This window comes from Mustela nigripes, chromosome 9 (genome assembly GCF_022355385.1).
Source record: "Mustela nigripes isolate SB6536 chromosome 9, MUSNIG.SB6536, whole genome shotgun sequence".
In the NCBI taxonomy this organism is placed as follows: domain Eukaryota; kingdom Metazoa; phylum Chordata; class Mammalia; order Carnivora; family Mustelidae; genus Mustela; species Mustela nigripes.
The window spans coordinates 19,977,041-20,004,797 of NC_081565.1; the positions used below are offsets into that span (position 1 = coordinate 19,977,041).

Consider the following 27,757-nt stretch of genomic DNA (forward strand, 5'->3'; position numbering starts at 1 on the left):
TCCCATAAGCACCACTCAGCTAAGCTCTCAAGTCCCATCTCAACTCCTCTGGCTTCCTTTGAACTGTTTCCTACTACATCTCTGCTTGCCCCAGCTTCCCCTGTGTACCATTTGCCACGCAGATCTTCCCGGAACTTTGCTATATTCTAGTCCCTCACTGCTTCCCATTAAATCCATACTTAGACCCGGTATGCAAAACCTGTCTCAGGAGGCTTGCCTTCTCACCTACTCCAGTCTGTTTCTACTTCATTGTAAGCTTCCTGTCAATGAATCCCAAAAGAACTCTCCCTCCATATGGCTTTACATCTTCCCAAACTTTGTCTACCTCAGAAAATCAGGTTTCCTGAGAGTGGGAAGTACGACTTAAAACTATAAAATTTAGGGGCGCCTGGGTGGCTCAGTGAGTTAAGCCGCTGCCTTTGGCTCAGGTCATGATCTCAGGGTCCTGGGATCGAGTCCCACATCGGGCTCTCTGCTCAGCGGGGGGCCTGCTTCCCTCTCTCTCTCTCTGCCTACTTGTGATTTCTTTCTGTCAAATAAATACATAAAATCTTTAAAAAAAAAAAAAAAAAAACTACAAAATTTAGGAGGTGCCCGGCTGGTTAAGTTGGTGAAAACTGTGAGTCTTGACCTTGAGGTGGTAAAAACAAACAAAAACTGGGAAGAATCTGAGGTTATCAACCAGTCTTTCCCAAGCATACCTTTATCTTTCCTATAGTGGTATCTGAAGTTTTGAAGGTTGCCTACTAGGTTAAGGCAAAAATACCATCTTTTATAAGCCACAGCCCTTCAGGCCTAGAGATTCTGATCTGAATTCGGAGAGTGGGAAGGTTACCATTTTCACCCATGCAAAATTATGTTTGCAGGGGCATCTGACTGGTTCAGCAAAGCATGCAACTCTTGATCTTGATGTAAGTTTGAGCCCCATGTTGGGTATAAAGATTACTTAGCAAAAAAAAAAAAAAAAAAAAATTAACTGGGGCACCTGGGTGGCTCAGTTGGTTAAGCACCCAACTTCGGCTTAGATCATGATCTCAGTGTCCTGGGATCCAGCCCTGTATGGGGTTCCCCACTTGGTGGGGAGTCTGCTTCTTCCCCTCCCTCTGCCACTCCCCCAAATTGTGCACATGTACTCCTTCTCACTCACTCAAATGAATAAATAAAATCTTCTTAAAAAGAAATTACTTTTGGAGCGTAATCCTATTCTTGCTGATGAGAGACTGAGGCTCATCAGGGAGAAGTGACTTGCTCAAGATCTTACCACTAACTTATGAAAGCCAGGATCCTGTTCTAGTGGCACTAGGCCTTGCTTCTCATTTTTTTCTTTAATGAACTTTTTACTTTGGAACGATTTTAGTTTTCAAAAAAGTTGCAGATTGCAGAGAGTTCCCGTGCAATTCACCTAGCTTTCCCTAATGTTGATGTCTTAACGTAACCACAGTACATTAGTCAAAACTGAGAAAAAAAAAACCACCAAATACCAAACATTTGTATTTCACCAGGTTTTCTGCTAACACGCTTTTTTGTTCCAGGAGCCATTCCAGAATACTACGTTGCATTCAGTGAGCTGATTTTATCTTTTCTTTTAAATCAGGGTTGTTGTTGTTGTTGTTGTTGTTGTTGTTTTAAGATTTTAATTTATCTGGAGGCGCCTGGGTGGCTCAGTGGGTTAAAGCCTCTGCCTTTGGCTTGGGTCATGATCCCAGGGTCCTGGGATCGAGCCCCACATTGGGTTCTTTGCTCAGCGGGGAACTTGCTTCCTCCTCTCTCTCTGCCTGCCAAATAAATAAGTAAAATTTAAAGAAGAAGAAGAAGAAGAAGATTTTAATTTATCTGAGGGCCCCTGGGTGTCTCAGTTGGTTGGGCAACTGCCTTTGGCTCAGGTCATAATCCTGGAGTTCCAGGATCTAGTCCCGCGTCACAAGGAGTCTGCTTCTCCTTCCACCCTCTCCCTTCTCCTGCTCTCTCTCTCTCTCATTCTCTCTAATAAGTAAATGAAACTTTTTTTTTTTTAAGTCCCAAAAGAGTGAAAAATTTAAGAATGCTGCAGTTTGGTGTAACCTGTGTCAAAATCTGTCGCAATCTATTTCAAAAAAATATAATCTTTTTTTTGAGAGTGCAAACAAATGAGCAAGAGGAGGGGCAGAAGGAGAGGAAGAGAGAGAATCGCCAACAGACACCCTGTTGAGTGTGGAGCCCGACGCCAGCCCTAAGATCATGACATGAGCAGAAACCAAGAGTCAACTGCCCAACTGAATGAGCCACCCAAGCACCCCCCAATTTGATCTTTTAATAGAGATGATATTCACAGAACATAAAATTAACCATTTTTAAATCACCAATTCAGGGCATTTAGCACATTCACAATGTTGTACAACCACTACTTCTATCTAGTTCCAAAACATTTTCATCACCCCAAAATAAAACCCTGTACCTGTCAAGCACTTATTCCCCATGCTTTCCTCCCTCTAGCCCCTGGCAACCCCTCATCTCTATTTTTATACACTTCAAAGCATTTAGCACAATGCCCTATACCTACCTGGGAAGCATTCACAATAGTTCAGTAGGTTTTTTAAATTTTGTGGGTTATTTTGTTTTGTTTTTCACTTCTTATTAAAGTATAAATACCAAATGGTGCAGATAAATGTAGAGCTTGATGAATTTGCACAGGCATCCATGTAACTCACACTCAGATCAATAAACAGCATGACCAGCACCCTAATAAGCCCCTGTGGCCTCCCATCTGGGCACTGCCTGTCTTCCCCAATAGTAATCGCTATCCTAACTTCCAACAGCACAAGTAAATTTTGCCTGGTTTGTATTTCATATAAACGAAATCATACAATATGTATTCTTGTGTCTGACTCCTTTTGCCTAACATAATGTTTAAGATTTGTTCATATTGTTGCATTCACAATACTTTTTGTGGATAAGACTGAGAGACGAAGGTAAAATTGTTTTCAACAACTTGGGGTCGGGTAGAGAATGGAAACAGGTCTTTCTGCCAAGAATAAGAGAAACATATGAAAAACAGATTACACCAAATAGCAGCATTCTTAAATTTTTCACTCTTTTTGGGTTCTTTGAGGTAGATGGTCCTAATTACGCTTAGTTAAACTCAGATGGAACAGGTGTCATAAAAGAAATGAGCAGGGAATCCAAACTACCCCTATGAGTTGAAGGAACCTACTAGCAGGCATTGCAGAGGAAGTCCAGTGTGACATGGGGCAAATTATTTAATCTCCCTGGAGACTGTATTCCCAGTCTGTAAAATGAGGATAGTAACATTGTCATCAAAATTAAATAAGTGAATGTAAAACGCATGGTACTGTCCCTGACTCAAATGCACAAAAAATATGACTTCATTTCCACCATTTCCCTTATTTGACCACAGATCAGAACTCTAGTAGCTGGAAATTACACAGGTCATATTTCCCTAGCACGCATTAAGCCTTTCTGCCGCTTTAACTTGAAATATAAAGAGGTATAAAACAGGTTTGGAGTACCAATTTTGAGAAATAAAATCTTAGAGGAAGTGTAATAACCAGCCCACTGGCCTCTTCAGCAAGTCAGAGTCAGTTTTTCTCCAATCCCTGATGCATCTTTATAAAGGCATTCCTCGGCTAGGGTACGGATCTACACCCCTACTTCACCCTCCCAATACTACTAGGTCACCCAAGCCCCAAAAGCCTCACCAGTTCCCTCCGGCCCCTGCACAGACTCTGACCAAACCCCCGCACAGACCTTTAGTCAAATTGATGCCCCTATCAGACTCAAGAGCTTTTCCGGAGTCTTTCACATCACATCTCTCAATCCATGGCACAGAGCTGGCCCTGAGTAATTACTCTGGAATTAATTTTCTCTGAAAACCTGGAAGGCAGCCTGGTGCTGAACTCAACAGCTTTAAAATACTCAGTCTGCAAAAATGAACTTAGCTATTGTGTTAGGTATTAAGGTGTTGTTTTAATGTCCTTGACACCCGATTATTCTTTCAACAATTAACCACCGCCAAGTATGCGCTAGGCTGGGAAGAGGAGGACGCCAAAGAGTGTAATCGCTTCGGAGCCGGACTCACAGGGACCCCGCCCGCACCGCCCCTGCGCCCCAACGTGGGCTCCGGTGGGCCTTCCGCCGTTCAAGTTCTGGCCCCTAGAGGGGCTGGGCGCGGACCCGCCCGCCCTTCCGCACACCCGATTGGCCAGGCCTCGAGGGGGCGTGGGCGGAGCCGCGGCCCGAGTTGACCAGCCCGCAGGCAAAGTGCTCGCAGGGGGTGTGGCTTGCACGCTGGTCGGGGCGGGCTGCAAGGGGGGGGAGCTGTTTCCGGGTGAGCCGCCCCGCCCCCACGTGGGCCCCGGGAGAGTAGAACGCACTACGGTGGTGGCGGGAGCAGCAACTGGGAGCCCTTGAGGAACCAGGTGAGTGGGGAGCGGACTCGGGGAGATGGCGGACTTGGAGGAGGGGACTGTGGCACCAAGAGTCTCTTGTCCCCAGGTCCCAACGTGCCGTGGGCGCCTGAAGCGCCGGCGGTGCAGCCGGGGACAGAGTCCTTGTGGAGCCCCCGTTTGGAGTCTTAGATTGCCCTGCTGCAGTCGGGATTGGGGTCCCCGCGTAGCTGTACGTTTGGGGGCTCGCCTCTGGGCTTTGCCTCCCCTCTCTGGGGTCCATTCCCTTGGAGACGCCTAGGGCATTCTCCATCAGTACAGAGCCCAAAGTGCCTCGAAGGACAGGGGAGGGAAGTGAAGGCAGTAACAGACGCTTTGTGCTAGACTTAAACATAGGTCACATCCATTGGCCCATTAAGTCTACAGCAGACCTTGCGGTCCGTTCAAATCGCCATTTACCAGGTGCAGAAACTGAGATCGCTCAGCTAGAAAGTGACAGAATCAGGATTTGAACACACGTCTGCAGAGTCCAAAACCTATACTTAGCCATCAGGCTGCCAGTTGCAGCCAAGTCCAGAGTCAACATTCTATTTCCTTCCTCCCCCAGCCCCCTTTCAGCCAGAGTTCTCCACAAGCCCACCTCTGCTGGTAAGCACAGCTTTGAAATCTACTTGAAGTATCAAGGTGTGTACTGAGAACTGGGCTTCTGAAGACCCCGATTCTAGCCCCAGATCTGCCGCTGACCTCTTGCCTGATCTTGAGCTAGTGTTTGCCTTTCTCTGAGACCAGTTTCACCATCAATTTCAATGATGTAATCAACAAGCTTTAAGGATCCATTTAGCCAAGATGTTCTAGGAGTCTGGAACTGGCAGATTCTCCCTATAGCTCCAGATGGCTAAACCCAGAAAAGGTTGGGCTCTTCAAAGCCCTAGGTCAAGGCCTGGGTCTCATGCTTCTCTTTAACCCCTGTATCTAGCATTGGGGCAGACCAATGGGTAGCGATTCAGGAAATGCGGGTTGAATAAACAGGGAGTTAGTTGGTCCCCTTTCAGAACTGCCTGACAGCTGCTATCCTGGGCCCTTCTGGGGCTTTGGATTTCTCAGCCTTGGTCACCTTCCACCACAGGTGGCCCTCCTGACTGCCTCCTCCCCAGCTAGCAGCCGGGACTGCCAGAGCTGGCAGCAGCTCCCAGCCGTCTGCACCAAGAGCACAGCCTCTGAAATCCTCAGCAGAGCACAGCATGATAGTGGTGGTGGGGGTGTCATTCAGGCCTTGCAGCTCCTTCTAACCCTCCTTCCCACAGTGGCAGCTCTTGGGGCCCAACATAGTTACTCCCAGATTGGGGAAGTTGCCTTCTAAGGAAGGAGATACCTTCATAATCAGTCTGCAAACCTTCCTTTCTCAGGAAGCCATGCTTGACCCCTGGAGACACAGGCCCTCCCATAGATAGCATCTAGTCCACCCCTCTGCCTCTGCATCTGTCCAGATTAGTTCTCACCACAGAAGCTGCTGGAAGACAGGGACACCACCTGAGATATCTGGGAAGACCCTGCGGTGACCAGGTTTGAGTGAAAGTTCTCCCTCCTGGGAGTGGAGCAGAAGGCACAGCTGTGTGGACTTGGGGTAGGGGGTGATATTTCCAGCTCCCTTCTGCTCCTTGTGATAAAAGTAGCTACATGTTCACTGGGCTGCTCCCTGATGCCAGGCACGTACCTCCTATCTCTAATCTGATTTCCACAGCTTTGCAAGTTGATAGTATCATTCCCATTTTATAGATTATGAAATAAAGATTCTGAAAGGCCAGCAGCCTTGCCCAAAGTCACACAGCACAGAAAAGACGTGGGATTGTGTGACCCCTAAATAAGGTTCTTTCTGCACCGCCCTGTCCTGCCTTCCAGCTAAGCTAACCTGTTCTCATGTGGGTGAGCACAGGTGCTGGATCTCATGGTGACTTGCTGCTGTCTTCAGTGAGGTGTCACAGGATTGTGGCTTGGAGGCTCCCTTAACTTGGAAGAAATGCCCCCCAAACCCAAGTGTGTGGAAATCTCCCAGTCTTGAGGGACTGTTTGCAGAGCAGAGCCTTGGCATGGATTTGGCTCTGCAAACAGGTAGCTCTGGCTCGGGGACCGTTTTATTTATTTTATTTATTAAGTGCCTGTTGTAACAAAATGACTGTGTGTGGTTGAGGTGACAGGGCACTGGACTAGAAGGCAGGAGACTCATGGTCAAGGCCAGCTCTGCACCTGACTGACTGCTCAGTGTCAAACAAGTCCTGTTGCCTCTCTGCACCTCATTTTCCACTTGAGAATCTAAGAGATGAACAGGATTGGTGATTTTCAACGTTTTAAATTTTTTCTCAGCACTGACACCCGTTTCTCAAAGCAGATCTCTCCCTAAACCCTAAAACTAAACAGATGCAAGTAGAATTGCCCTAGTCAAGCCTCCTTCTCACTCTCACCCTTCTCCCTTGCCCCCCTCCGTTCCCCATGGTAAAATTGGGGCTGCAGAGCTCCTAGGCAGCCCTGCTCTGCTGCTTCTGATAAGCAGGAGGCCTGTGCTTGCCCAGCCTTCTAAAACAGATGGGGAGCTGAGGCCACTAGAATGTAGCTTTGAATTCCAGAAGCCAGGGTCCTGCTATAGAGGTTGTTCTCCGGGAAGTGAATCAGAGGCAGGTTCAAAATCCAACTTGACTCTCCAGAATGACATGGAGCAAGTCACTTAACCTCTCAGAGCCTCCATTTACTTATCACTGAAAGTTGGAACAGTCTCTGCAGTGAAATGAGATAATATATATAAAAGTATCTAGTCCTGGGGCATCTGGGTGGCTCAGTGGGTTAAGCCTCTGCCTTCCGCTCAGGTCATGATTTCAGGGTCCTGGGATCAAGCCCCACATTGGGCTCTTTGCTCAGCAGGGAGCCTGCTTCCCTTCCTCTCTCTCTGCCTACTTGTGATCTGTCACATAAGTAAATAAAATTAATTAATTAATAAAATCTAAAAGTACCTAGTCCAGTACCCAGCACATAACGTCACAGTATATTTTCCTCTCGTGTATTCTCCATCTCTCCCACCCACAAGGCGGATAATAGACGTAGAGAGATGCTTGTGGAACCAAGTCTTCATCAGGATTATGGGGTATGGTAGATAAGACCCTGTACTCATTGTCTAGAACAGATTCAATTTCAGGCTCGTTTGCTCACCAACTGTGTGGTCTTGGGCAAGGGACATAACCTCTCTGAGCTGAGCTAACCCCTAGCAGACCCCGACCACCAACCTTGCACAAAATGGGCACTCAGGACTTTCTGTCTCCCAGATGACTGAATGCTCATCTGGGGGTTGGACACCTTTGGGGAGACCTGACTTGCCTCTGTGTCAGATGATGCGGCTGGCGCCAGGAGGGGGGTGTGGTAGGAGGGTGGGTCCCTGTGTGGCTCCTGATAACACCAACCCTGCCAAGGAGGAGGATGGATAAAAGTGGGCCCCTGAGCTGCTTGGGAGGGCACTAAAGGGGCCCGAGAGACTGGAGAGAAAGGCCTTATCAGTGTGCTAGGGGACCCCCATTCCCCACTCCCTGCCTGGGAGATGACACATCAGGCTCACAGGCCTGCTGTTTTAGCCTCTTAATTCACTAAGTGTAACCTCGAAAAAGTCCTTGCCTTGAGGTCCCATTCATACAAGGAGACACCGGTGGCTCCTTCTCCCCACTACTTGGCTACTGGGTATCTCCCCCAGGCACCTCCAGAAGCTCAGCTCCCAACCACCCTCTTCCTGCCTTGTCTCTGTCTCCATTGCCCTCTGGGTCACACAAGCTCAGAGCCTCTGCCCCAAGAGACTGCCTCTTGGCTGCCTTACGATGGCCCTTCCCTTTCCTCCCCTCCCCACTCCTGTTCGAGTGTCTCTGCTCCTTGGCTCAGCTCTGCTCTGCCTGCAAAAATTATCTGCCTAAAGCCAGGCTCTGAGCAGGCCACTCCCCCACCCCCTCCTCATCTTCACTGTCCTCAAGTCTGGCCTCCTCTTGTCCCCTCCCTCCCTGGTATACACATCACCTTTGCCTCCTCAGTCCTCACAGTAGCCCACGGCCCGTTTCCCCTTCCCCACCTTGGCCCCTTTCTTCCCTTCCTGAGCGAACACTCTCCCCTTTTCCTCTGCCAAGCCGAACCTGCTCATCTGAGAAACAAAGTTGAAGCCACCCCTCCCACACCCGGCCTTCATCCAACAAGCTTCTTCCAACCTCCAAACTTGCCTTGGGACTCATGGTTCACTTGGGGCAGCTCCTGTCTGAGACAGCCTCCAGCAGCCCTACCTGCCCGGGCATGTAGGGCTTCGAACTCACGTGCACGGGTGCCTGGCAGGGCCTGGCACGCAGTAGGTGCTCAAGAAACACGTGCACGCCCCAGCTTCCTTCTGTCTTACATTCGCTTGTTTGGCACTTAGGGTGCACTGTCTTGTACTTCATGTAGTTAAATATTTACCCCGCAGGCGGGGTTGGGGGGCAGGGGAGTCCAGGAATGAGCTTACCGCGGACCATGCCCTGCAGAAGCTCTGTCTCCTGGAATGAGCTGAAATGTATCCACAGAGAGCTGTTATGGAAGGCAGCTATGCTCACCACTATACCACCAACGCTGCACCACAGAGAGCTGTTATGTAAGAGAGATTATGATCTGGGCACGAGAAGCTTCAGCAGGAGAGGGAAGGGGGCCACCAGATAGGAGTTAGGGGTGAGGAGGTGGTGCGGAGAGCACGAACCTTTTGGATAAAGGGTGGAGGGGTGCGAACCGGGGAGTGGGGGCGATCCAGAGAGTGGCCAAGTGTGGCTGGTGCTTGGGGAGCGGCAGGGGGCACTCAGACTGGAAAAAAGGGCTGCCTGTGGTCCCCCTCTAGGGGGTCTGTCTGTCTGTCTGTCCATGTCTGTCAGGCCCTTGCTATTTAATCCTCTTAGTGTGTGTTGTGCGGTACAAGAAGTCTCTGTACCAGGTGTTAACGGTGCTTTTCTCTAGAGGTAGAATTACCTTTTTCTCTAGAGATAGAATTACTGGCGATTTTTCTCTTGCTCCTTATCTAAAATTCCTGCCAAGCACATAGACATTTTTTCATGGAATGAACAAAGTTCAAGTGTCAGCTTCTCATACTAATTTCTAACCCATCACAGATTGATTTTTTTTTTTTTTGATAGAATATTTTTTAAAAATTGTGTTAGGGGTGCCTGGGTGACGCAGTCAGTTAAGCATCTACCTTTGGCTCAAGGTCCTGGGATCTAGCCCCACATTGGGCTCCCTGCTCAGCAGGAAGCCTGCTTCTCCCTCTCCCACTCCTCCTGCTTGTGTTTTTGCTCTCACTGGCTCTCTCTCTGTCAAATAAATAAAATCTTAAAAAAAAAAAATGTATTGGGGCGCCTGCATGGCTCAGTGGGTTAATCATCTGCCTTCAGCCCTGGTCATGATCTCAGGGTCCTGGGATCAAGCCCCATATCAGACTCTCTGCTCAGTGGGGAGCCTGTTTCCTCTTCTTTCTCTGCCTCCCTCTCTGTCTACTTGTGATCTTTCTGTCAAGTAAATAAATGAAATCTTTTTTAAAAAATAAATAAATAAAATGTATTGAATTGCTAGAGAAATGTCATTTTAGAAAAAGAAACCATAAAATATACAAGCTAAAATCTTAGATTATTTGATTCTGATAGCTAAGAAAGTTTCCAGAGGGGCCTATGTCCCTTCCTGTACTTAACCTTATCACAGACCAGCAGGGATTGGCCAGCGCAGGCCAGAGAACGGTGGAGACAAGAGTTGGGAGGAGCACAGGCAGGGTATGGGACCATCTCCTGGGGACAGGGGCCGTGTCTGACATGCTTCTTGTTGCTCTCTGCCCTCCCACCTCAGAGCTGAGCGTGCAGCCGACGCCCCAGGAGCCCACAGTGCCCAGCAGCCTGCCTCCACGTTGCCCCTGTCCGCCACCATGCAGCCCCAATCAGTTCTGCACAGCGGCTACTTCCACCCACTGCTTCGCGCCTGGCAGGCAGCCGCCACACCCCTCAGTGCCTCCAATCTCATCTACCCCATCTTTGTCACGTGAGTCCCCAGGAATGGTCCAGGCCTCTGATCTGCCAGGGGTGTGTGTGTGTGTGTGTGTATGTGTGTGTGTGAGAGAGAGAGAGAGAGAGAGAGAGAGTTCAGGACAACAGTCTTCAGAACCAAACAAACCTTGAAAAGAGCTCAAGTCTTCCCATTTGGAAAATAAGGATTTTAACCCTGGCCTGCCATCCTGAGCTTTTGCGAGAAGACAGAAGCTGAGAAGACGTTCTGTAGATTGCAAAGAGCTATGTACGTGTCCGCAGTGGCAGTCGTGATTATTCATCATAGCAGTGGCTGACACTGAGCGCTTGCTGTATACCGAGTACTGTGCTAAGCAGCGTACATGGATTATCTCTTCCAGTCCTGACAGTTGTCATGGGAAGAAAGTATGGATAGTGTCCCCTAGACTGTCCTCTCCACGAGGGCAGGGATTTGTGTCCATTTTGTTCACTTTGTGTCTCCAGAGAGTAAATAGTACCTGTGTATCATAAGCACTCAGCGTTCGTTGAATGAATGAACAAACCCATCCAAAGACAAATGAAGGGCCTGAGGCTCAAAGAGATGGTACAACTGGGCCAAGGTCACCCAACCAGCAAGTGGCTGGGATCGCAGGCAAAGAGGACCTTCTGACTTCAGAACCCCAAGTCCATAGCCACTGGACTCCTTCATATGATTAGTGTTCTTTTTGTCCCGTTGCCTCTGTTGTCACTGTCACTCTTGTTGTTCCTATTATTTCAGGCCCTGGGCTTGGCCAGGCAGGGAACCAGACACTGGACCCCAACCTCCTCCCTCCATCCACCTTCCCATCTCCCCAGCCATCCCTCCCAGTCACGCCCTCACCACTGGCCCTTCCCACGGCTCCTAATCCATAGCCCACCCCCACCCCCCCGCTCTTGCAGGGACGTTCCTGATGATGTACAGCCCATCGACAGCCTCCCAGGAGTGGCCAGGTAGGAGACGTGGTGGGGAGGGCCAGGGGAGGAAGGAGGGAGAGAGTTCCCAGCTGGAGGTGCCAGGAAGCAGACCCAAGAGGTAGAAGATCTGGAGAACCTCACTTGAGCTCCGTAGAGAAAAGAGTTTTCTCAGGGCCCGAGTTAGAAGAGACAGCCACATAAACGAATGAGCTACCCATTCATCACCAGAGATGTCATAGCCGAGTCCCTTGCAAAGGAGAGCTGAGCTGCCAGTGGGAGTTCAGTAAGAGTCTTCCACAGCTGAGTTCCATAGCTCTGCTTCTAGGGGCCTCGGTTTTCCCATCTGTTTGGTGGGTGCATTCCCACCCCTCTCTGTACTGTGAGACTTGAGCTCTCCTGGTGCCATGTGCAACTTGGCTCTTAACAGCGTGGGGGGTGGTGAGGTGCGGGGAGCCTTGCCTGCCACGTGCTCATTTCAGCCCCTCTGCTCCCCCTCCACACAGGTATGGGGTGAACCGGCTGGAAGAGATGCTGAAGCCCCTGGTGGAAGAGGGCCTGCGCTGCGTCCTGGTCTTTGGAGTCCCTAGCAGGGTCCCCAAGGTGGAGAATCAGAAGCAGAGTTTGAGGGGAGGACAGGGAGGGCCGGGTGAGGGTGAGCTGAGCTCACGTACAGACAGTGCCCTCATTACAGCCTTGTGCTAGCCCTGGGGCGAGGATGAGGGGACATGGCCCCTGCCTGATGACAGCACCCGCATAGGGACAGAAAGCTAAGTAGGGGTGTGACACCCTGACTGGACAGGTCAAGTGCCCTGTGCAAAATGGGGACAGTCCTTACTATGTCCTCGTGTAGGGAGCTGGTCTCCCTGGTCTGGTTCCTGCTTTTCTAAGGCCTCACATAGCAGACGTACCTCTTTGTCCTTCCCCTGCCACTAGGATGAGCGGGGTTCTGCAGCCGACTCTGAGGACTCTCCGGCGATCGAAGCCATCCGCCTGTTGCGCAAGACCTTCCCCAGCCTCCTGGTGGCCTGCGATGTCTGCTTGTGCCCCTACACCTCTCATGGCCACTGTGGTGAGCTCCCTCCCTGCACCTCCCACCCCTCCTAGTCCTCCTCCGGGGTGGATGGGCCAGGGACTGAGATGCTCCCCCAAAGCCAGCTGTCTGTCCTGCAGGGCTGCTGAGCAAGAATGGGGCATTCCAGGCAGAGGAGAGCCGCCAGCGGCTGGCAGAAGTGGCCCTGGCCTACGCCAAGGCAGGTGAGTGAGCCTTGGGCAGAGAGGAGGAACTCCGGGTCAGAGTGGATAGCAGGCTCCCGGGGTTCTGAAGACCACCCTCTACCCCTCAGGATGTCAGGTGGTCGCCCCTTCGGACATGATGGACGGACGCGTGGAAGCCATCAAGGAGGCCCTGATGGCCCATGGACTTGGCAACAGGGTAGGGGTGGGGAGTGTGGCGAGGGGTGGGGGGAAGGCACAGAGAGAGTCCGGACCATCCCTGACCCTACACCTGCCTAGAGTCATGGAAGTGAAAACAGCCCTGGATGGGGTCTTTGAGATCCATCCCAGCTTCTGCATCTCACATGGGAAAATCAAGGCCCAGAGCTTTAATGGGACTAGACCACAGGCATTCTGCTTCCCAGCGTACAACCTTCCTCTCCCTGTCTCTCCACCCTGGGATGTCTGAACCTTGACCCCCGTTGTCTCCCCGTAGGTATCAGTGATGAGCTATAGTGCCAAATTTGCATCCTGTTTCTACGGACCTTTCCGGTGAGTGGGGATTGGCAGGGGCCTGCTTTCAAACCCCTCACCCATTCGCCCAAAGCTGGACCCCCACCCCCGCCCACTCGCTGATGCCTCCTCTTCCCAGGGACGCGGCTCAGTCTAGCCCAGCTTTTGGAGACCGCCGCTGCTACCAGCTGCCGCCGGGAGCACGAGGCCTGGCCCTCCGAGCAGTGGTGAGTGACCAGAGCTTGAGCCCACTGGCTGGGCCATTCCCATCTTGCCTCCTGGGCACTCCCTACACAGTATTTCAACCCTTAGGCCCGGGACGTACGGGAAGGAGCCGACATGCTCATGGTGAAGCCAGGAATGCCCTACCTGGACATCGTGCGGGAGGTGAAGGACAAGGTGAGCAGGCAGAGCAGAGAGAAGCCGGGGCCCAGGGAGAGGAGTGAGTTTGTCCACAGGCTCTGGGGTCTCAGACTCAGAGACCACAGACTGTCTGGGTTCCTGAGCAGGAATCCTACCACCGCATCCCTGCCCAGGAACCACTATGGGCATCTGCCCCAGGGCTGGCCAGAGCCTTTGAACCACTGGGCTTTCCCAGTTCAAGAGTGGGGAGGCCTGGAGCGCCTGGGGGACTCAGTCGGTTGAGCATCTGACTCTTGGTGTTGGCTCGGGTCATGGTCTCAAGATAGTGGATGGAGCATCAGGCTTTGCATTCAGCGGGGAGTCTGCTTGGGATTCTCTCTCTCCCTCTGCCCCCACCCCTCTCTAAAATAAATAAATCTTAAAAAGAAAAAAAAAAAAGGCTGGGCCTGGCTGCCAACCGTAGTGACACTGAGCTCGGGGCTCCAGATGCTCACAGGTTGGGCAAGGCGGAAGGGTCACTCTGGGAGGTTCCACCTGTCCACCCACCCTGCTTTTCGGCAGCACCCTGAGCTCCCTCTTGCCGTGTACCACGTTTCCGGAGAGTTCGCCATGCTGTGGCACGGAGCCCGGGCCGGGGCGTTTGATCTCAAGGCTGCTGTTCTGGAGGCCATGACCGCCTTCCGCCGCGCAGGTAAACAGGCTGGGCCGGGGTTTTCTGACCTGCGCATGGGGCTGATGGGCACTTTGTGGGGAAATAAAGTCATGAGACAGCCTGGAGTCTTGTGCCTGGAAATACCAGGAGGGGCCGTGGAGCTGCAGGAGCAAACGTGCAGCAGCAGTGAAGAAAACAGAGCCCTCGGGTGACTTTTTTGGTGTTGAGACCGTAGCCAAGCCAGCTGCGTGCACTCAGTGTCCTTGTCTGCAAACCGGGGACCAAATAGCCGAGGCGGGTTGTCTGGAGAACTGCGGGCGATGATATGGGTCACAGGCCTATGCTCATCACTCCACAGACAGGAGCCGGTGGTGTTGGCGTGTGGGTGGCACGGGAAGGGCCCTTACAACGTACTCATTCCTCCCACTCTGTGTTTTATACATTGGCAAACTGAGGCCCAGCAAGAGAGAATGACCTGCCTAGGGTCACACAGCACGCAGGCTCAGCCTTAACATTGTGACACCCGCGGGCTGTGCCTCTTCGTGGTAGCCGCCTGCCCCCTCCTTGGCCCTGGACTCCCTGAAGGTGTGCCCAGAGCTGATGCCCGGCCCCTCCCCGCTTCCTGCTTCTGTCCCCCCCACAGGTGCCGACATCATCATCACTTACTACACGCCTCAGCTGTTGCAGTGGCTGAAGGAAGAGTGATGGCGGCCGTGCACAAGACCAATAGCTAGAACTTTTCAAAGGTCCCGGGGCATTGGAGAAGTGAAAACCAAAGTAAATGCTGCTTTAGAACTGTGCCCTCACACCCTCTTCCTACTCACGTGCTGGCCAGCGCCCAGCAGCCCTGGGGGCTTTCTGTCAGCCTGCGCCCTCTCACCACGCGAGCCTCCCGGGCTCCCCCAGCCTTCCCCATCCCTCCCCTGGCTCAGCCCCGAGGCTCACCTCCATTACCCCAGCTCCTCCTCTTGGTGTGGCCTCAGCTTGAAAGCCACCAGGAGGTAAGGGCTCAGGCTTGGTGGGGCCTCACAGAGGGGCTTGGAGCATTAGGGGTATAGGAGGGCAAGTGACATCTTGTATCATAAAAAGCTCCAGAAACCCCGAGGCCTCTGGCACCAGAGCTGGGCACCGGGACAGAGGCCTAGAATGACATCTCCAGGTTTAGAGTTGAGATGTGCCTCAATTCCACTGGAAGGTGATTCCCACACAGGCCCATGTTGGCAGGCTACCTGAGCTCTCCTGTTCTGTTCTCAGCCATAGACCCAAAGAAGACTTAACTTGTTAATGAGCACAAACGTTGCCTGAGGATCAAAATTGAGAAGCAAGTAGAGAGAGAGTTCCTGACTGTTGGAGAACTAGAAGCCAGAAAGGCTTTTCTTTTTTTTTTTTTTTTTTTTAAGATTTTATCTATTTATTTGACAGAGAGAGATCACAAGTAGGCAGAGAGGCAGGCAGAGAGAGAGAGGAGGAAGCAGGCTCCCTGCTGAGCAGAGAGCCCGATGCGGGACTCGATCCCAGCACCCTGAGATCATGACCCGAGCCGAAGCTTAACCCACTGAGCCACCCAGATGCCCCCAGAAAGGCTTTTCTGTTGAAGAGAATTTTTGACAACATCTGCTTGGTGCCTCGACACAGTGCTGGGTACTGGGCTATAGCAGGATGGATCTTAGCCTGTCTCTCTGTGTGGAATCACTGCAGGGAGAACAGGAGACAGATGACAATAAGAAAACAAAGCAATTACAAATTGTAATTCGTGCTTTGAGGGAAAGAAAGGGGCTTGACAGAATAACCAACCAAGGGTGTCTCTTGAGAGGGTGGTCCAGAACCCCTCCCTGAGGTTGAGGGACAAGAAAGGATCCTTCCAGAGAGCAGAGGGAAAGGCAGAAGAAGCCACAAGAATTACACAAACTGTGCAAAGGTCCTGTGGTGGGAGGAGCTTGGCAGAGCTTCTGGGAGCGGGGTGAGGAAGCAGAGGGGGTGATAGGACTGGAGGTTGGAAAGGTAGGCTCTGCAGGCCTACCTGTAGGAAGCTCGGTCTTACTTGGCATTGGGTAGAAAGCGATCTGCAGGATTCTTAACTAGAAGTTATGTGTGTTCCACTTTTTCACGCTCTGCTGCTGTGCAAAAAGGGAAGGGTAAGCAAGAAAGAGACTGGTTGGGAGGCTCTTGGAGACCCCACAGAGCATCGACAGTGGCCTGGACTGGGGTGGCAGTGGGGAGAGGAGGAAGTAGAGGTATTCAGGATATGTTCTGGAGCCAGAATGAGCAAGTTTTGCCTGAACTGTTAACCAGGGAACAGGAAGAAACAAGGATGGCCTCATGGGTTTCTGGCTTGAGCCCCTGGATGAGTGCTTTCTTCCAAGACTCACATCATGTCTCCAGTAGTAAAAGTTAAGGCCCTACCTAAAGGGCCCACCTGCAGAGTTACAAATCCCAAATCTAGGGCCAAAGCAAGCTCAAGTCCGACCTTAAGCATACAATGCATTTTAAAATGTAGAATTCTTAACCCCCAGCAGAGCTCCTCTAGTGAGACCAGTCCCCTCTGACTCCTTGTTGTCTTCCTCAGCGCTGCAGCTGACTGGGGACCTGATCTCACCCTGTCCTCAGCATTTGGGGAGGTAGCCAGTCAAAATCAGGGCTTGAAGAGGCATAAATAAAGCTTCACCTTCCAAGGAGCCTGAGCCTGTAACTCCCACCTGAAGGCCCCAACACTAATGGGAGATGAGTCACTGATGGGCCTCAGGGCTCTGACCAGACCAGAATGTTTGGTCATGTTAGCTTCTTAGCTTCTTGTCTCCTGGCCCTTCGGTCCCCCGGTCCCTGAGCTCATTTTTGGTTAGTGGGGAAGGGAAGATTCTTCAGGGCCATCCCAGACTCATCATTGCCAAGGTAATGTGGAGCCTGGTTCTTGTAGGCATAGAGACAGGAGACAGACCTTGCTCTTTAGGTATAAACCCCACGGGAGGCAGACAGCTGCATGTGACCAGACCCCCAGAAGTAAACGTTAAGTGGGCTGAGGAGGAGTCTCCCTGAGGAGAACCAGGAGGCAGATTGTGTCACAGTGACGGGATGACAGGTGCTGTGAAGGAGGTCACCAGGACCTGACTGGGTTTGAAGGATCAGAAAATGCTTCCCTGAGAGGCTCTCATTGAAGCCTTGACCTGAGGGATGAGCAGCCAAGCTAAGAGCATTCCGGGCAGAGGGAACTCTCTAGAGTGAGCTGGAAGAACACAAAGCAGATGTGGCTGCAGCAGAGTGAAGCATGAAGGAAGAGATGGCCTGAACTGGAAAGGGAGAGAGAGAGCAGGCCCAAACCAGGCAGGACTCAAAAAGCCATGTTTATGGAAGATGGGGAGCCTTTCCAGATTTTATTCCAAGAGAAAAGCCATTTGAAGGATTTTAAGCAGTGGAACAACTCGCTTTGGTTTTGCATTTTATGAAAACATTTGACAGCACTGGCGAAGTGCAGATGGGAAAATGTGTAACCTGGACTCCAGTGGTGACTTTAGGGTGGGAGGAGGTAGATTAGATGGGAAGGATGAACTTGGCTTGAGTCCTGGTGGCTGGTAGGACATATCCTAGATGGGAAAGCTTGGAAGAGAGGGTAGAGTGGGAGTCCTAAATTTAGCCTGGGTCCGCAATGAGGGAGCTGTATCTAGAGAGCGTATGACTCACCTAAAGCCCCTCAACTAGTTTATGGCAGAATTGGGTTCAGAACCCTGTCACTGAGCCATCCGAGCTAGGATTTGAGCCCACATAGTTCAACTTCAGGGCCTCTACACTTAACCACTGTGCCATACCATCTCCCAATAAACCGTTGCCAAATTAGGGACCTAACATGATGCTGTTATAATGGGGTACACCAAGGGCTGAATTGTGACGTGGCGCCCTCTGGAGTCCGGATTAGTCACTGGCGATGCCAGTCAGTGTTCCAGCCCCTTGTTTTGTGTACAGACAATGGCCAGGCAGGAAAGCTGAAAGGGTGTGGGCGGTCCTGGGGGATCTTGTTCCTTCTCAGTCCCTGTCTCTTGCTGCGTGCCCTCTTCTCACTAGTGGTACTTTTATGCTTGTGCAGAGAGAGGACACAGCTTCTGCAATTGGCAAGGCATGTTCTCAGAATTCCAAGCATCACAGACCACTGGGGAGCATTCAGGATCTCTCAGTGAGACTTGACTAGTTCCCTATGATGTGCCTGCTTAGACAGTAGCTTGTCTGTGTCTTATAGGACCTTCCTGGAGGCCACAACAAATAGCCATTATGTTCCACCGACCTCACTTTTTTATTATGACCCCTAAAACTATAGCCTCGGTGGGCATACGGCTGAGGGTCTCAACAAACAGGCATTTTAACCACCACTTTACTACCAATTTCCCAACTAGGAAAGGAGGAATCCTGACCTGCCCCATACCCCACATGGACTCTGCCGGTTCCATGAATTAGGGCATGTGAGTTGCCATGCCCCATATTCTGTCATTCCACATATTTTGCAAGTTGCAGAAATCCAGTTGAGTAGCAAAAAAAAAGGAAATGATTGTCTTTATAACTGGACTTCAGCAAGGTCAGGTGTGGTGGGGTCTAGGGCTATAGGCTGTCATGGAGGCTGTGTCCCTTCCTAGTTCTTACATATTTGTCTCAGCTTGGCTTTATTCTAAGATGGCTTTTGCCACTTGACAGCCACATGATCTTTATGACTTAGAATCCCAAAGAAAGATCATTTCCTGTCATCATGACAAATGTCTGGAGGTCTCTGATTGGCCCTGCTCATGTCACATGACCAGCCTCTTAATCACTGTTAATCCTTGGCATGTGAGATACGGCACCATAATTGACCAGGTCTGCTTCATTACCTCGTTACACAGAAGTCTGGTGGAGTCTCCAAGGTCCCCTTTTCCTGGAATGCCTTTCCCTCAAATCTGTGTGGTAGTCTCCTTTTTATTGCTAAGATTGTGGCTTCCTCATTGCTTTCTCAAAAACCCTACCTGGTCAATTTAAAGTGAGTCCCCAGTTACTCTGTATTAGTCAGGATTCAAATTCAGTAGTCATAATAAGCAAAAATAATGATAGTTAAAGTGGAAATGTTTCTCTCCAAGCAGTCCAGATCGTGTCAGCTACATGGTGTGCTGGGTCCTGGTTCCTGCCTTGTTCTGTCCTCCTCAACACATCTTGGCTTCCATCTTGTGGTCAAAGATAGCAAGTCCAGTTCCCACCACTAGCTCCTCTCTTCAGTCAGCAGAAAGAGGAGAGTGGCCAAGTGGAGGACATGATGCTTCTTTATAAGGTCACAACCTGGAAGTTGCACATAACACTTCTGTCCATATGCTCTTGTCTGACCTTAGTCACATGGCCACACCTAGTTGTATATGGGGTGTTGGGAGCTAGAGTCTAGGGGGGCAGCCATGGGCTCAGCTAAACTCAGGGGTTCAGTTACGAAGGGAAAAGGGTAAGATGGAGATGGGGCCAAATGGCTTCCCCACCACGTGAAGTTTTGTAACCTCTACAGAAACAATGGTCAGAACATCAAAGAAGTCTTCAGAGAGGTCTAGTTCAACACTCAACACTCATTGTGAAGATGGGAGACAGACCCAGAAAGGGAACTTGTTCAAATTCACACAAGCCAATGACAAACCAAGTCTGGAATTCAGGTCTCTAAACTCCATGCCCAGTGCTCAAACCCGGGGAAGGGATCAATTTTAAGGGGACTTCAGCTTTTCATGTGTTATCTTAGCTTCAGATGCATTTTTATAGTCATATATCTAACAAGGGTATATTCATGCTGTTTGTGTAAATAAAAATAAATGAAAACATGACCAATGCATATATGAAAAGTCATTGTCTCCATTAGTCAACAGAAATTCAAATTAATACCGCAATGAGGGGCCCCTGGGTGGCACAGTGGGTTCAACGTCCAACTTGGTTTCAGCTCAGGTTGTGATCTCAGGGTCAAGAGGTTGAGCCCTGGGTTGGGCTCCATGCTCAGAAGGGTGTCTGCTTGAGATTTTCCCTCTCCCTCTACCCCTCCTTCTCACTCTCTCCCCCTCTAAATAAATAAATCTTAAAGAAAAAAAAAAGCGGGGCAACTGGGTGGCTCAGTGGGTTAAGCCTCTGCCTTCGGCTCAGGTCATGATCTCAGGTTCCTGGGATCGAGCCCCCCCACTGGACTCTCTGCTCAGCAGGGAGCCTGCTCCCTGTCTCTGCCTGCCTCTCTGCCTACTTGTGATCTCTGTCTGTCAAATAAATAAATAAAATCTTTTTAAAAAGGGCACAATGAGGGACGCCTGGGTGGCTCAGTTGGTTAAGCAGCTGCCTTCGGCTCAGGTCATGATCCCAGCGTCCTGGGATCGAGTCCCACATCGGGCTCCTTGCTCAGCAGGGAGCCTGCTTCTCCCTCTGCCTCTGCCTGCCATTCTGTCTGCCTGTGCTTGCTCTCTCCCCCTCTCTCTCTCTGATAAATAAATAAAATTAAAAAAAAAAAAAAGGGCACAATGAGATACCACCATACATCCATCAGAGTGCCTGAAATTCTAAAAAGAGACAATGCCAACAGTTGAGAATGTGTAGCAACAGGAACTCAGACATTACTGGCACAACCACCTCAGAAAATTGGCCCTGTCCACTGAAGTTGAACATACATGTAGTTCATGACCCAGGGATTCCACATGCAGGAATTCATCCAATAGAAATGTGTGCCTGTGTTCACCCAAAGACACACATACCCAAGAACGTTCCTATCGACGTTTTCTGAAACTCGCCATAACCAAAAACTGGATAACCCAAATGCCCGTCAACGGTAAAAGGTGGTGGGCAGCCTGGCTGGCTAAGTTAGCAGAGCACACAACTCTTGATTTTCAGGTTATGAGTTCAAGTCCCATGTTGGGTGTAGAGCTTACTTTAAACACACACACACGGGGCACCTGGGTAGGACAGTCAGTTGAGCATCCAACTCTTGGTTTCAGTTTAGGTCGTGATCTCAGGGTCGTGGGATCAAGCCCAGCATAGGCTTCGGGCTCAATGTGTAGTCTGCTTGGGATTCTCTCTTCCTCTGCTTCTCCCACTTCTGTTTCTCTCTCACAAGTAAATAAATCTTTTAAAAAAACACACACACACACAATATGGGGCACCTAGGTGGCTTAGTCAGTTAAATGGATCTTGGTTTCCGCTTGGGTCATGATCTCTGGGATCAAGTCTGTGTGGGGCTCCCTGCTCAGCAGGGAGTCTGTTTAAGGATTCTTTCTCTCCCTCTGCCCCTCCCCCTACTCATTCTTTCTCTCCCTCTTTCTGTCTCTGAAATAAAATTTTTTAATAAAGCAAATTCTAAAAACCAAACACAATAAAATGTGGTATATTCATATAATGGTATGTTATAGGTAGAATGACCTACAAGTACACATAGCAACATGGATAAATCTTTTTTTTTAAGATTTTATTTATCTATTTATTTGACAGAAATAGCGAAAGAAAGCATGAGTGGGGAGGAGAGGGAGAAGCAGTCTCCCCTTGGAACAGGGAGCCCAATGCAGGGCTCAATCCCAAGACCTCAAGATCATAACCCGAGACAAAGGCAGACACTTAACTGACGGAGCCACCCAGGTGCCCCCATGAATACATCTTACAAATAAAATTTGAGTAGAAAACAAGACAGGGCCGTCTCTCTCTCTCTCAAATAGAAAAATAATTAAAACCTTTTTTTAAAAAACAAGGCAAAGGAGTGTATACTGTATTATTCCATTTATAATCCATTCAAAAACAAGTTAAACTATGTAATTAGAAGTCAGGATGGTGGTTACCCTTTGTAGGGGTAAAGCAAGCAGTGGACCAGGTTTCTAGGGTTCTAGAAATGCTTTTTCTTGGTTGGACTACTGGTTGTAGGAGTATGTTCACTTTGTAAAAATTCAAGGATATGTAAACTTGTTTGCACTTTTCTCTATGATACATTTTAATATGTTAAGTAAATGAAAGATTTTAAAGTAAAGGAAGATGTGTCTGCTGGCCCCAACCCATGTGTACTTATATGTGAGTATGAGATTCTCAAGGGCAAAGGCCTCATATAAGAAGCTTGGCTTCCTCAAAGAGAAGTGGACCAAAGGCCGTGTTCAGTAAAATGACATGGCAGGTGTCTCCAGGAGCAGTCATGTCAGAGGCCACACAGGGTAGATCAAGGGATGAAAACCTCCAAGGAGAATTCCTGTCATCTGACGTAGGGGATAAACTATACCCATTAAGTGTGCCCATTTTTTTTAAAAGTAAGCTCTATACCCAGTGTGCACCTTGAACTCATGACTCTGAGGTCGAGAGTCACACACTCAACCAACTCAGCCAGCCAGTCTCCCCGGGTGTACCCATATTTGAACTGGCAAATCAGAAAGAAGCTTGTTTTCAGAATAGTGGGGACCTGTCATTGGCTTTCCTGTGAAAGTCAAATCAGGGTCACAACTCCAGAGGGCACACTTGCATGGATTATAATGGACTTGCCAGCTGTGTACAACAGGAGCCCGGGGTTGAGATAGTTATATGACCAAACCAAACCCTTAACCTCTCAGGAGACTTGACTATCTGAAAAGAATCATCTTCCAGAGCTGGGCAGATGGACAACACAGGTGAAGGGACATGGGAGATACAGGCATCCAGGTACGGAGTACGTCACAGGGATGAAATTTACAGCACGGGGAATACAGTCAGTGCTACCGTAATAGTATTGTATGGTGACAGATGGTAGCTATACTTGAGAGCAGAATGTATAAAAGAGGTTGAATCACTATGTTGTACACCTGAAACTAATGAAACTGTGTGGCAACTATACTCACATAAAAATTTGTTTTATTATTACTGTTTTTAAAGTAATCTCTATGCCCAGTGTGGGGCTCAAATTCATGACCCCGAGGTCAAGAGTCTCATGCTCTATTGACTGAGCCAGCCAGGTTTCCCTAAAATTTTTTCTTAAGGAATCATGGGGGGTACCTGGGTGGCTCTGTTGGTTAAGCGTCTGCCTTTGGCTCTGGTCCTCACCTCAGGGTCCTGGGATCCAGCCCTGGCAGGCTCCCTGCTCCGCAGGGGTCTGCTTCTCCCTCTCCCTCTGTGTGCTCTCTCTCTCTCTCTCAAGTAAATAAAATCTTTTAAAAAATAAATAAGAATCATCTACTTCTCAAAGAGCTTTTTGACACGCTCTCACTTAACCTTGACGTAAGGATGCTCTATTTATATATGGAGGAAATTAGTTTCCACGGACAAAGTTAATCATATTTGGAAATTAGCTTAGAAGCTGCCCTGGACTTCAGCTGGAAGTTATTTTGTTCAATCCCCCCATTTCACAGATTGGAGACTGAGCCCCAGAAAGGAAAAGAATTCAGTGAAGGGTGCACAGAGAGTCAGATGGCAGAACTGGGACCAGAATCTGAGGAGTTGGATTTAGGTGACCCTGGAACCTGAACCATCTCAAACCTGTTCTGTGAAACGCAGCTGGACCTCTGACCTCCCATTCACCCTTTCCACTCCCACTTGTAGGAATCCTGCTTGAAATGAGTTTTGGAGTCAAGCTCTCCTTTCCTGGCCTAAGGTCTGTGTCTCCACACTTTGTATTTTCTCCCAGGCCTGGGCCCACTGAGGATGAGGCAGTTTTGAATGAAATGAACAGGCCAGTCTTAGAATATAGGAGGAGGTTTTGCTTAAAAGGAAGGGAGGGGGGATGGGAAGAAGGAAGAAAGAAATATATGCATGTTTGTGTGCTCCTAGGAAAATGGCATAATGACCCAAAGTGCCCCCTACAACAACCCCTGCGGAGTGAGTTGGGGGCCAGAGGTCCGCCCTCATCTCCCCACCTCCTGGGTCCACCGCCCTTGCTCAGTAAGCGGGCTGGGGCCCCAGCACCTTTGCTCTTCTTCTTATTTACTAACCTGAAGTACCCGTCCTTAATCCTCACCTGGCTGCGGTTCAGATCTTTGCCCCTCCCCTAACCTTCTGATCCAGAGGCGCCACACTGCTCAAGGCGCCATTCTGATTTATTGCTTTTATAGTATTCATCGCTATCTGAAATCTTGTATATTTACTTGGTCTTTGTCTACCCCTCTCGGGTTCCATGAAGGCAGGAATCCCGTCTTTTTTCCCCCGCTCAGGCACGGAGCAGACAGATGCTCAATGAGAAGTGAGTGAGATTGGGCTTTCGCTTTTTACTTTGTATTTTAAAACATTTTTGAAGATGATTATTTTCATATCAAAAGAAAAAAAAAAAAGCTAGATTACTGCAAAGGACTCTACCCTTAGCAGAATGTCTTGGGTTACTAAGCTTCCAAATGAAAGTAATTATTTCCAATACTAACTGGAGACTCAAAACAGAGGGGCAGCGCCTTGCCCAAGTCCACACAGCACTCAGCAAGCCAGGCCGGGACCCCGATTCCCTCGTTCCCAAGTCAGCCTAGGACTTCTCAGGGGTGTCTGGATCCGAGGAGGGCGGAGGGGTCTGGGAGGACAAAGGAGGAAGCGCAGAAAGGAGGGAAAAAGAGAGACGGCGAGAGCGGGGCAGGCAGAAAGGGAGGGGAGGGTGCAAGGTAACCCAGAGATACGGGGTGCAGAGAGGAGGAGGCGGGACAGGCAACAAGAGGGTGTGGGTCTCACGCTCAGGCAGAGAAAGAGACGGAAAGGACCAGGAAGGCGGGTGACCTAGGGCGCCAGGGGCGGGGTGGCAGGTGAGAATGCGACGGGAGGGAACGGAGTGGGCTGTAGCAGGGAAGAGACAAGGGAACAGGGGGAGGAGGAAAGGGGAGGGCGGGGACAGGGCGGGGCTACGAGGCCGGGGCGGGGCCACGAGGGGGCGGGCCTCCTGCTCCGTCGGGGCGGCGGAGCGCCTGCGCAGCTCTCTCTAGCCCGCGTGCGGCTGCGGCTTCTTTCGGGCCGGTTTCTCTGCGGTCCAGCTGGGCCCTGATCCCGGGAGGCTGGGGGCCCGGGGTCCGCGCGGAGCGGTCGGAGCGCGCCGGAACTGGGAAGGGGCCCCAGGAGGCAGGCCGCGGCCACGTCATGCCCAAGGTCACGCTGCAAACGGCAGCTGTAGAGATGTCGCTCTAACAGCGGGCTACCTGGACTTTGTCGCCATCGAGCCCTGGAGGTGAGGAGGGAGGCCGAGAAATTTAGGCTTGCAGCCCAGAGGCTCAGCCCCAGCTTCCAGAAATGGGAAATGCTGTCGGTCGGGAGCCAAAGCTCTTTGCTCTAGTCTTAGCTGTGTCAGTGACTCCCTGCGTGGCTTTCGCTGGGCCTCCATCTACCCACCAGGAAAGTGAGAGGGTTTTTGGATGGCTCTCCTTAATTTCCGGATTGACTTAAACTCATTTCCTTGTCAGACTTCCTCCACGGCTTGCCCCTAGATTCACCAGCCACTCCCTTCCTTAGCAGTAACTTGGCTGTGTTCTGGACCCTCAGATTTCAACTACCCTGAGATTGTCTGGAATCAACTGTGTGGGACAAGAAGCTATATCCAGTCCCTGAACAACAGGCTGAGGACTTGTTTCTTGGGCATTGAGTCAGTAATCCTTTTACTGGCTCTCCACTTAGGCAGAGCTTGCTACCTCCCGTAAAGACAAACCTGAGGCTTAGAGACAGGACCTGGCTGCTCTGTCTGCCTTTGGCCTTGTTCTGTACCGATCTACCCAAATCAGATTGTTTTAAAAACCAAATCTGTCTAAGCATGATGCAGTAGAAGGGAGCACTGGCCAGTCTGGAAGTTTGGGATCTGGTGCTGGCTGTGCACCTTAGGCTAGTATCTGCCCCTCTCTGGCTCAGTCTTCCCTGATAAACAAGGGGTCTGTCACATGGTCTGCAAGGACCCTGTGTCTTTGGTATCGTTAACAATAGTAATAACAATCATAATTGTTAACTTACTTTGACCAACAAGGCCCTGCCACAGCAGGCCCTGTCTACCCAAAGCAGCAGACTTGCCATTGACCTACCTCAGGGCCTTTGCACTTGCTGTTTCTAACGCCAGTAACACTGACCACCTCCATTTTCTGCATAGTCGTTCTTCAGATCTCCACTGAAATTTCACTTAGGAAGTTCAACACAAATTAGATGGGATCCCTGGGTTTATATCCTTATGGCACACGTTGACTTTGTTATACTTCAGTGTTTATATAGTTCTTTGATATCTGCGTCTCTTATTCTTTAATGCGTGTAAATGGCAGGAGGGCTGGAAATCTATCCTGTTCCCTAGCATCTGGCACATAGTAGGTGCCCAGAAATTTGTGGAATGAATGGATGATCTCATTTAATGCAACAATCATGTGAGGTTGGCACATTGTGTTCCTCTTTAGTCAGGAGACAGAGACTCAGAGAGTGACACTCGGAGGGTCACACAGTGAGTGGGTGGTGCCAGAATTTGAACCCAGTCTGTCTCTGACTCCAAAGCCTGAACTTCCACCTCACTGCCGTCTCCTTGCAGGATCTTCTGCTCTGAGGAAGTGCTACAGCTCTGACCCACGAGGCATGGAAAGAGAGGACCTTTAGGCTGGGTGTGCAGGGTGGGGGCGTGGTCTCGTCTGGCTCAGTTTCTCTCTAGCCGCTGGCAGACTCGGGGTGGACTTGCCCCCCTCTGATAGGCCCATGGCACATCGGCTACAGATACGACTGCTGACGTGGGACGTGAAGGACACGCTGCTCCGGCTGCGCCAGCCCGTGGGAGAAGAATATGCCACCAAGGCCCGGGCCCACGGGCTGGAGGTGGAGGCCGCCACTCTGGGACGTGCCTTCAGGCAGGCCTACAGGACTCAGAGCCACAGCTTCCCCAACTACGGCCTGAGCCAAGGCCTCACCTCCCGCCGGTGGTGGCTGGATGTGGTCTCACAGACCTTCCACCTCGCGGGCGTTCCAGATGCCCAGGCTGTGGCCCCCATCGCTGAGCAGCTATACGAGGACTTCTGTAAGCCCGGCACCTGGCAGGTGTTGGAGGGGGCCGAGGCCACCCTGAGAGGGTGCCGAAAACGAGGTCTGAGGCTGGCGGTGGTCTCCAACTTCGACCAGCGACTGGAGGGCATCCTGAGGGGGTTGGGCCTGCGGGAACACTTTGACTTTGTGCTGACTTCTGAGGCTGCCGGCTGGCCCAAGCCTGACCCCCGGATTTTCCACGAGGCTTTGCGGCTTGCTCGAGTGGACCCGGCAGTAGCAGCCCATATTGGGGACAGTTATCACTGTGATTATAAGGGGTCACAGGCTGTAGGTATGCGCAGCTTCCTGGTGGTTGGCCCAGAGCCTTTGGACCCTGCAGTCAAGGGTTCTATACCCCAAGAATGCCTCCTCCCCTCATTGTCCCATCTCCTGCCTGCCCTTGACCGCCTGCAGGGCTCACTTCTGGAACTTTAAGTCTGATGAGGGAAGTGGCTCCAGCAAACTCTGGAGCTTGAGAGCGCCTTCCTTCCTGAGATCTGGCCTTTGCCCCTCTCCTTCCGGCGTCCAAATGCGCTCTGACTATAAAGCCGTTAAAAAGGCCCTTTGAAGGGCTCCTGGGTGGCTCAGTGGATTAAGCTGCTGCTTTCGGCTCGGGTCATGATCCCAGGGTCCTGGGATCAAACCCCGCATCGGGCTCTCCGCTCTGCGGGAAGCCTGCTTTCTCCTCTCTCTCTGCCTGCCTCTCGCAACTTGTGATCTCTGTTTTTCAAATAAATAAATAAAATAAATCTTTGAAA

At 50.6% G+C, this 27,757-nt stretch overlaps 2 protein-coding genes across 5 annotated transcripts; both read left to right on the forward strand.

Annotated features, from left to right (window-relative positions):
• The first annotated feature begins 4,306 nt into the window (after positions 1–4,306).
• Positions 4,307–19,914, forward strand: ALAD (aminolevulinate dehydratase). 4 transcript variants are annotated; one of them, XM_059411019.1, is made up of 13 exons: positions 4,336–4,415; positions 4,990–5,066; positions 10,254–10,442; positions 11,345–11,395; positions 11,863–11,959; positions 12,293–12,428; positions 12,530–12,613; positions 12,703–12,791; positions 13,068–13,123; positions 13,224–13,311; positions 13,397–13,483; positions 14,009–14,138; positions 14,743–19,914. In XM_059411019.1, exons 3-13 carry the CDS (start codon positions 10,330–10,332, stop codon positions 14,802–14,804), a joined length of 993 nt encoding a protein of 330 aa, XP_059267002.1. In that variant the 5' UTR covers positions 4,336–4,415; positions 4,990–5,066; positions 10,254–10,329; the 3' UTR covers positions 14,805–19,914. The 4 variants fall into 4 exon arrangements, with proteins under 4 accessions (XP_059267000.1, XP_059267002.1, XP_059267001.1 ...); XM_059411018.1 differs by having other exon boundaries at positions 4,990–5,030; XM_059411017.1 differs by lacking the exon at positions 4,990–5,066 and having other exon boundaries at positions 4,307–4,415.
• Positions 19,915–24,429: 4,515 nt separating this feature from the next.
• Positions 24,430–27,757, forward strand: HDHD3 (haloacid dehalogenase like hydrolase domain containing 3). The gene is made up of 2 exons (XM_059411020.1): positions 24,430–25,191; positions 26,518–27,757. The coding sequence occupies exon 2, from the start codon at positions 26,679–26,681 to the stop codon at positions 27,432–27,434; it is 756 nt and encodes a 251-aa protein (XP_059267003.1). The 5' UTR covers positions 24,430–25,191; positions 26,518–26,678; the 3' UTR covers positions 27,435–27,757.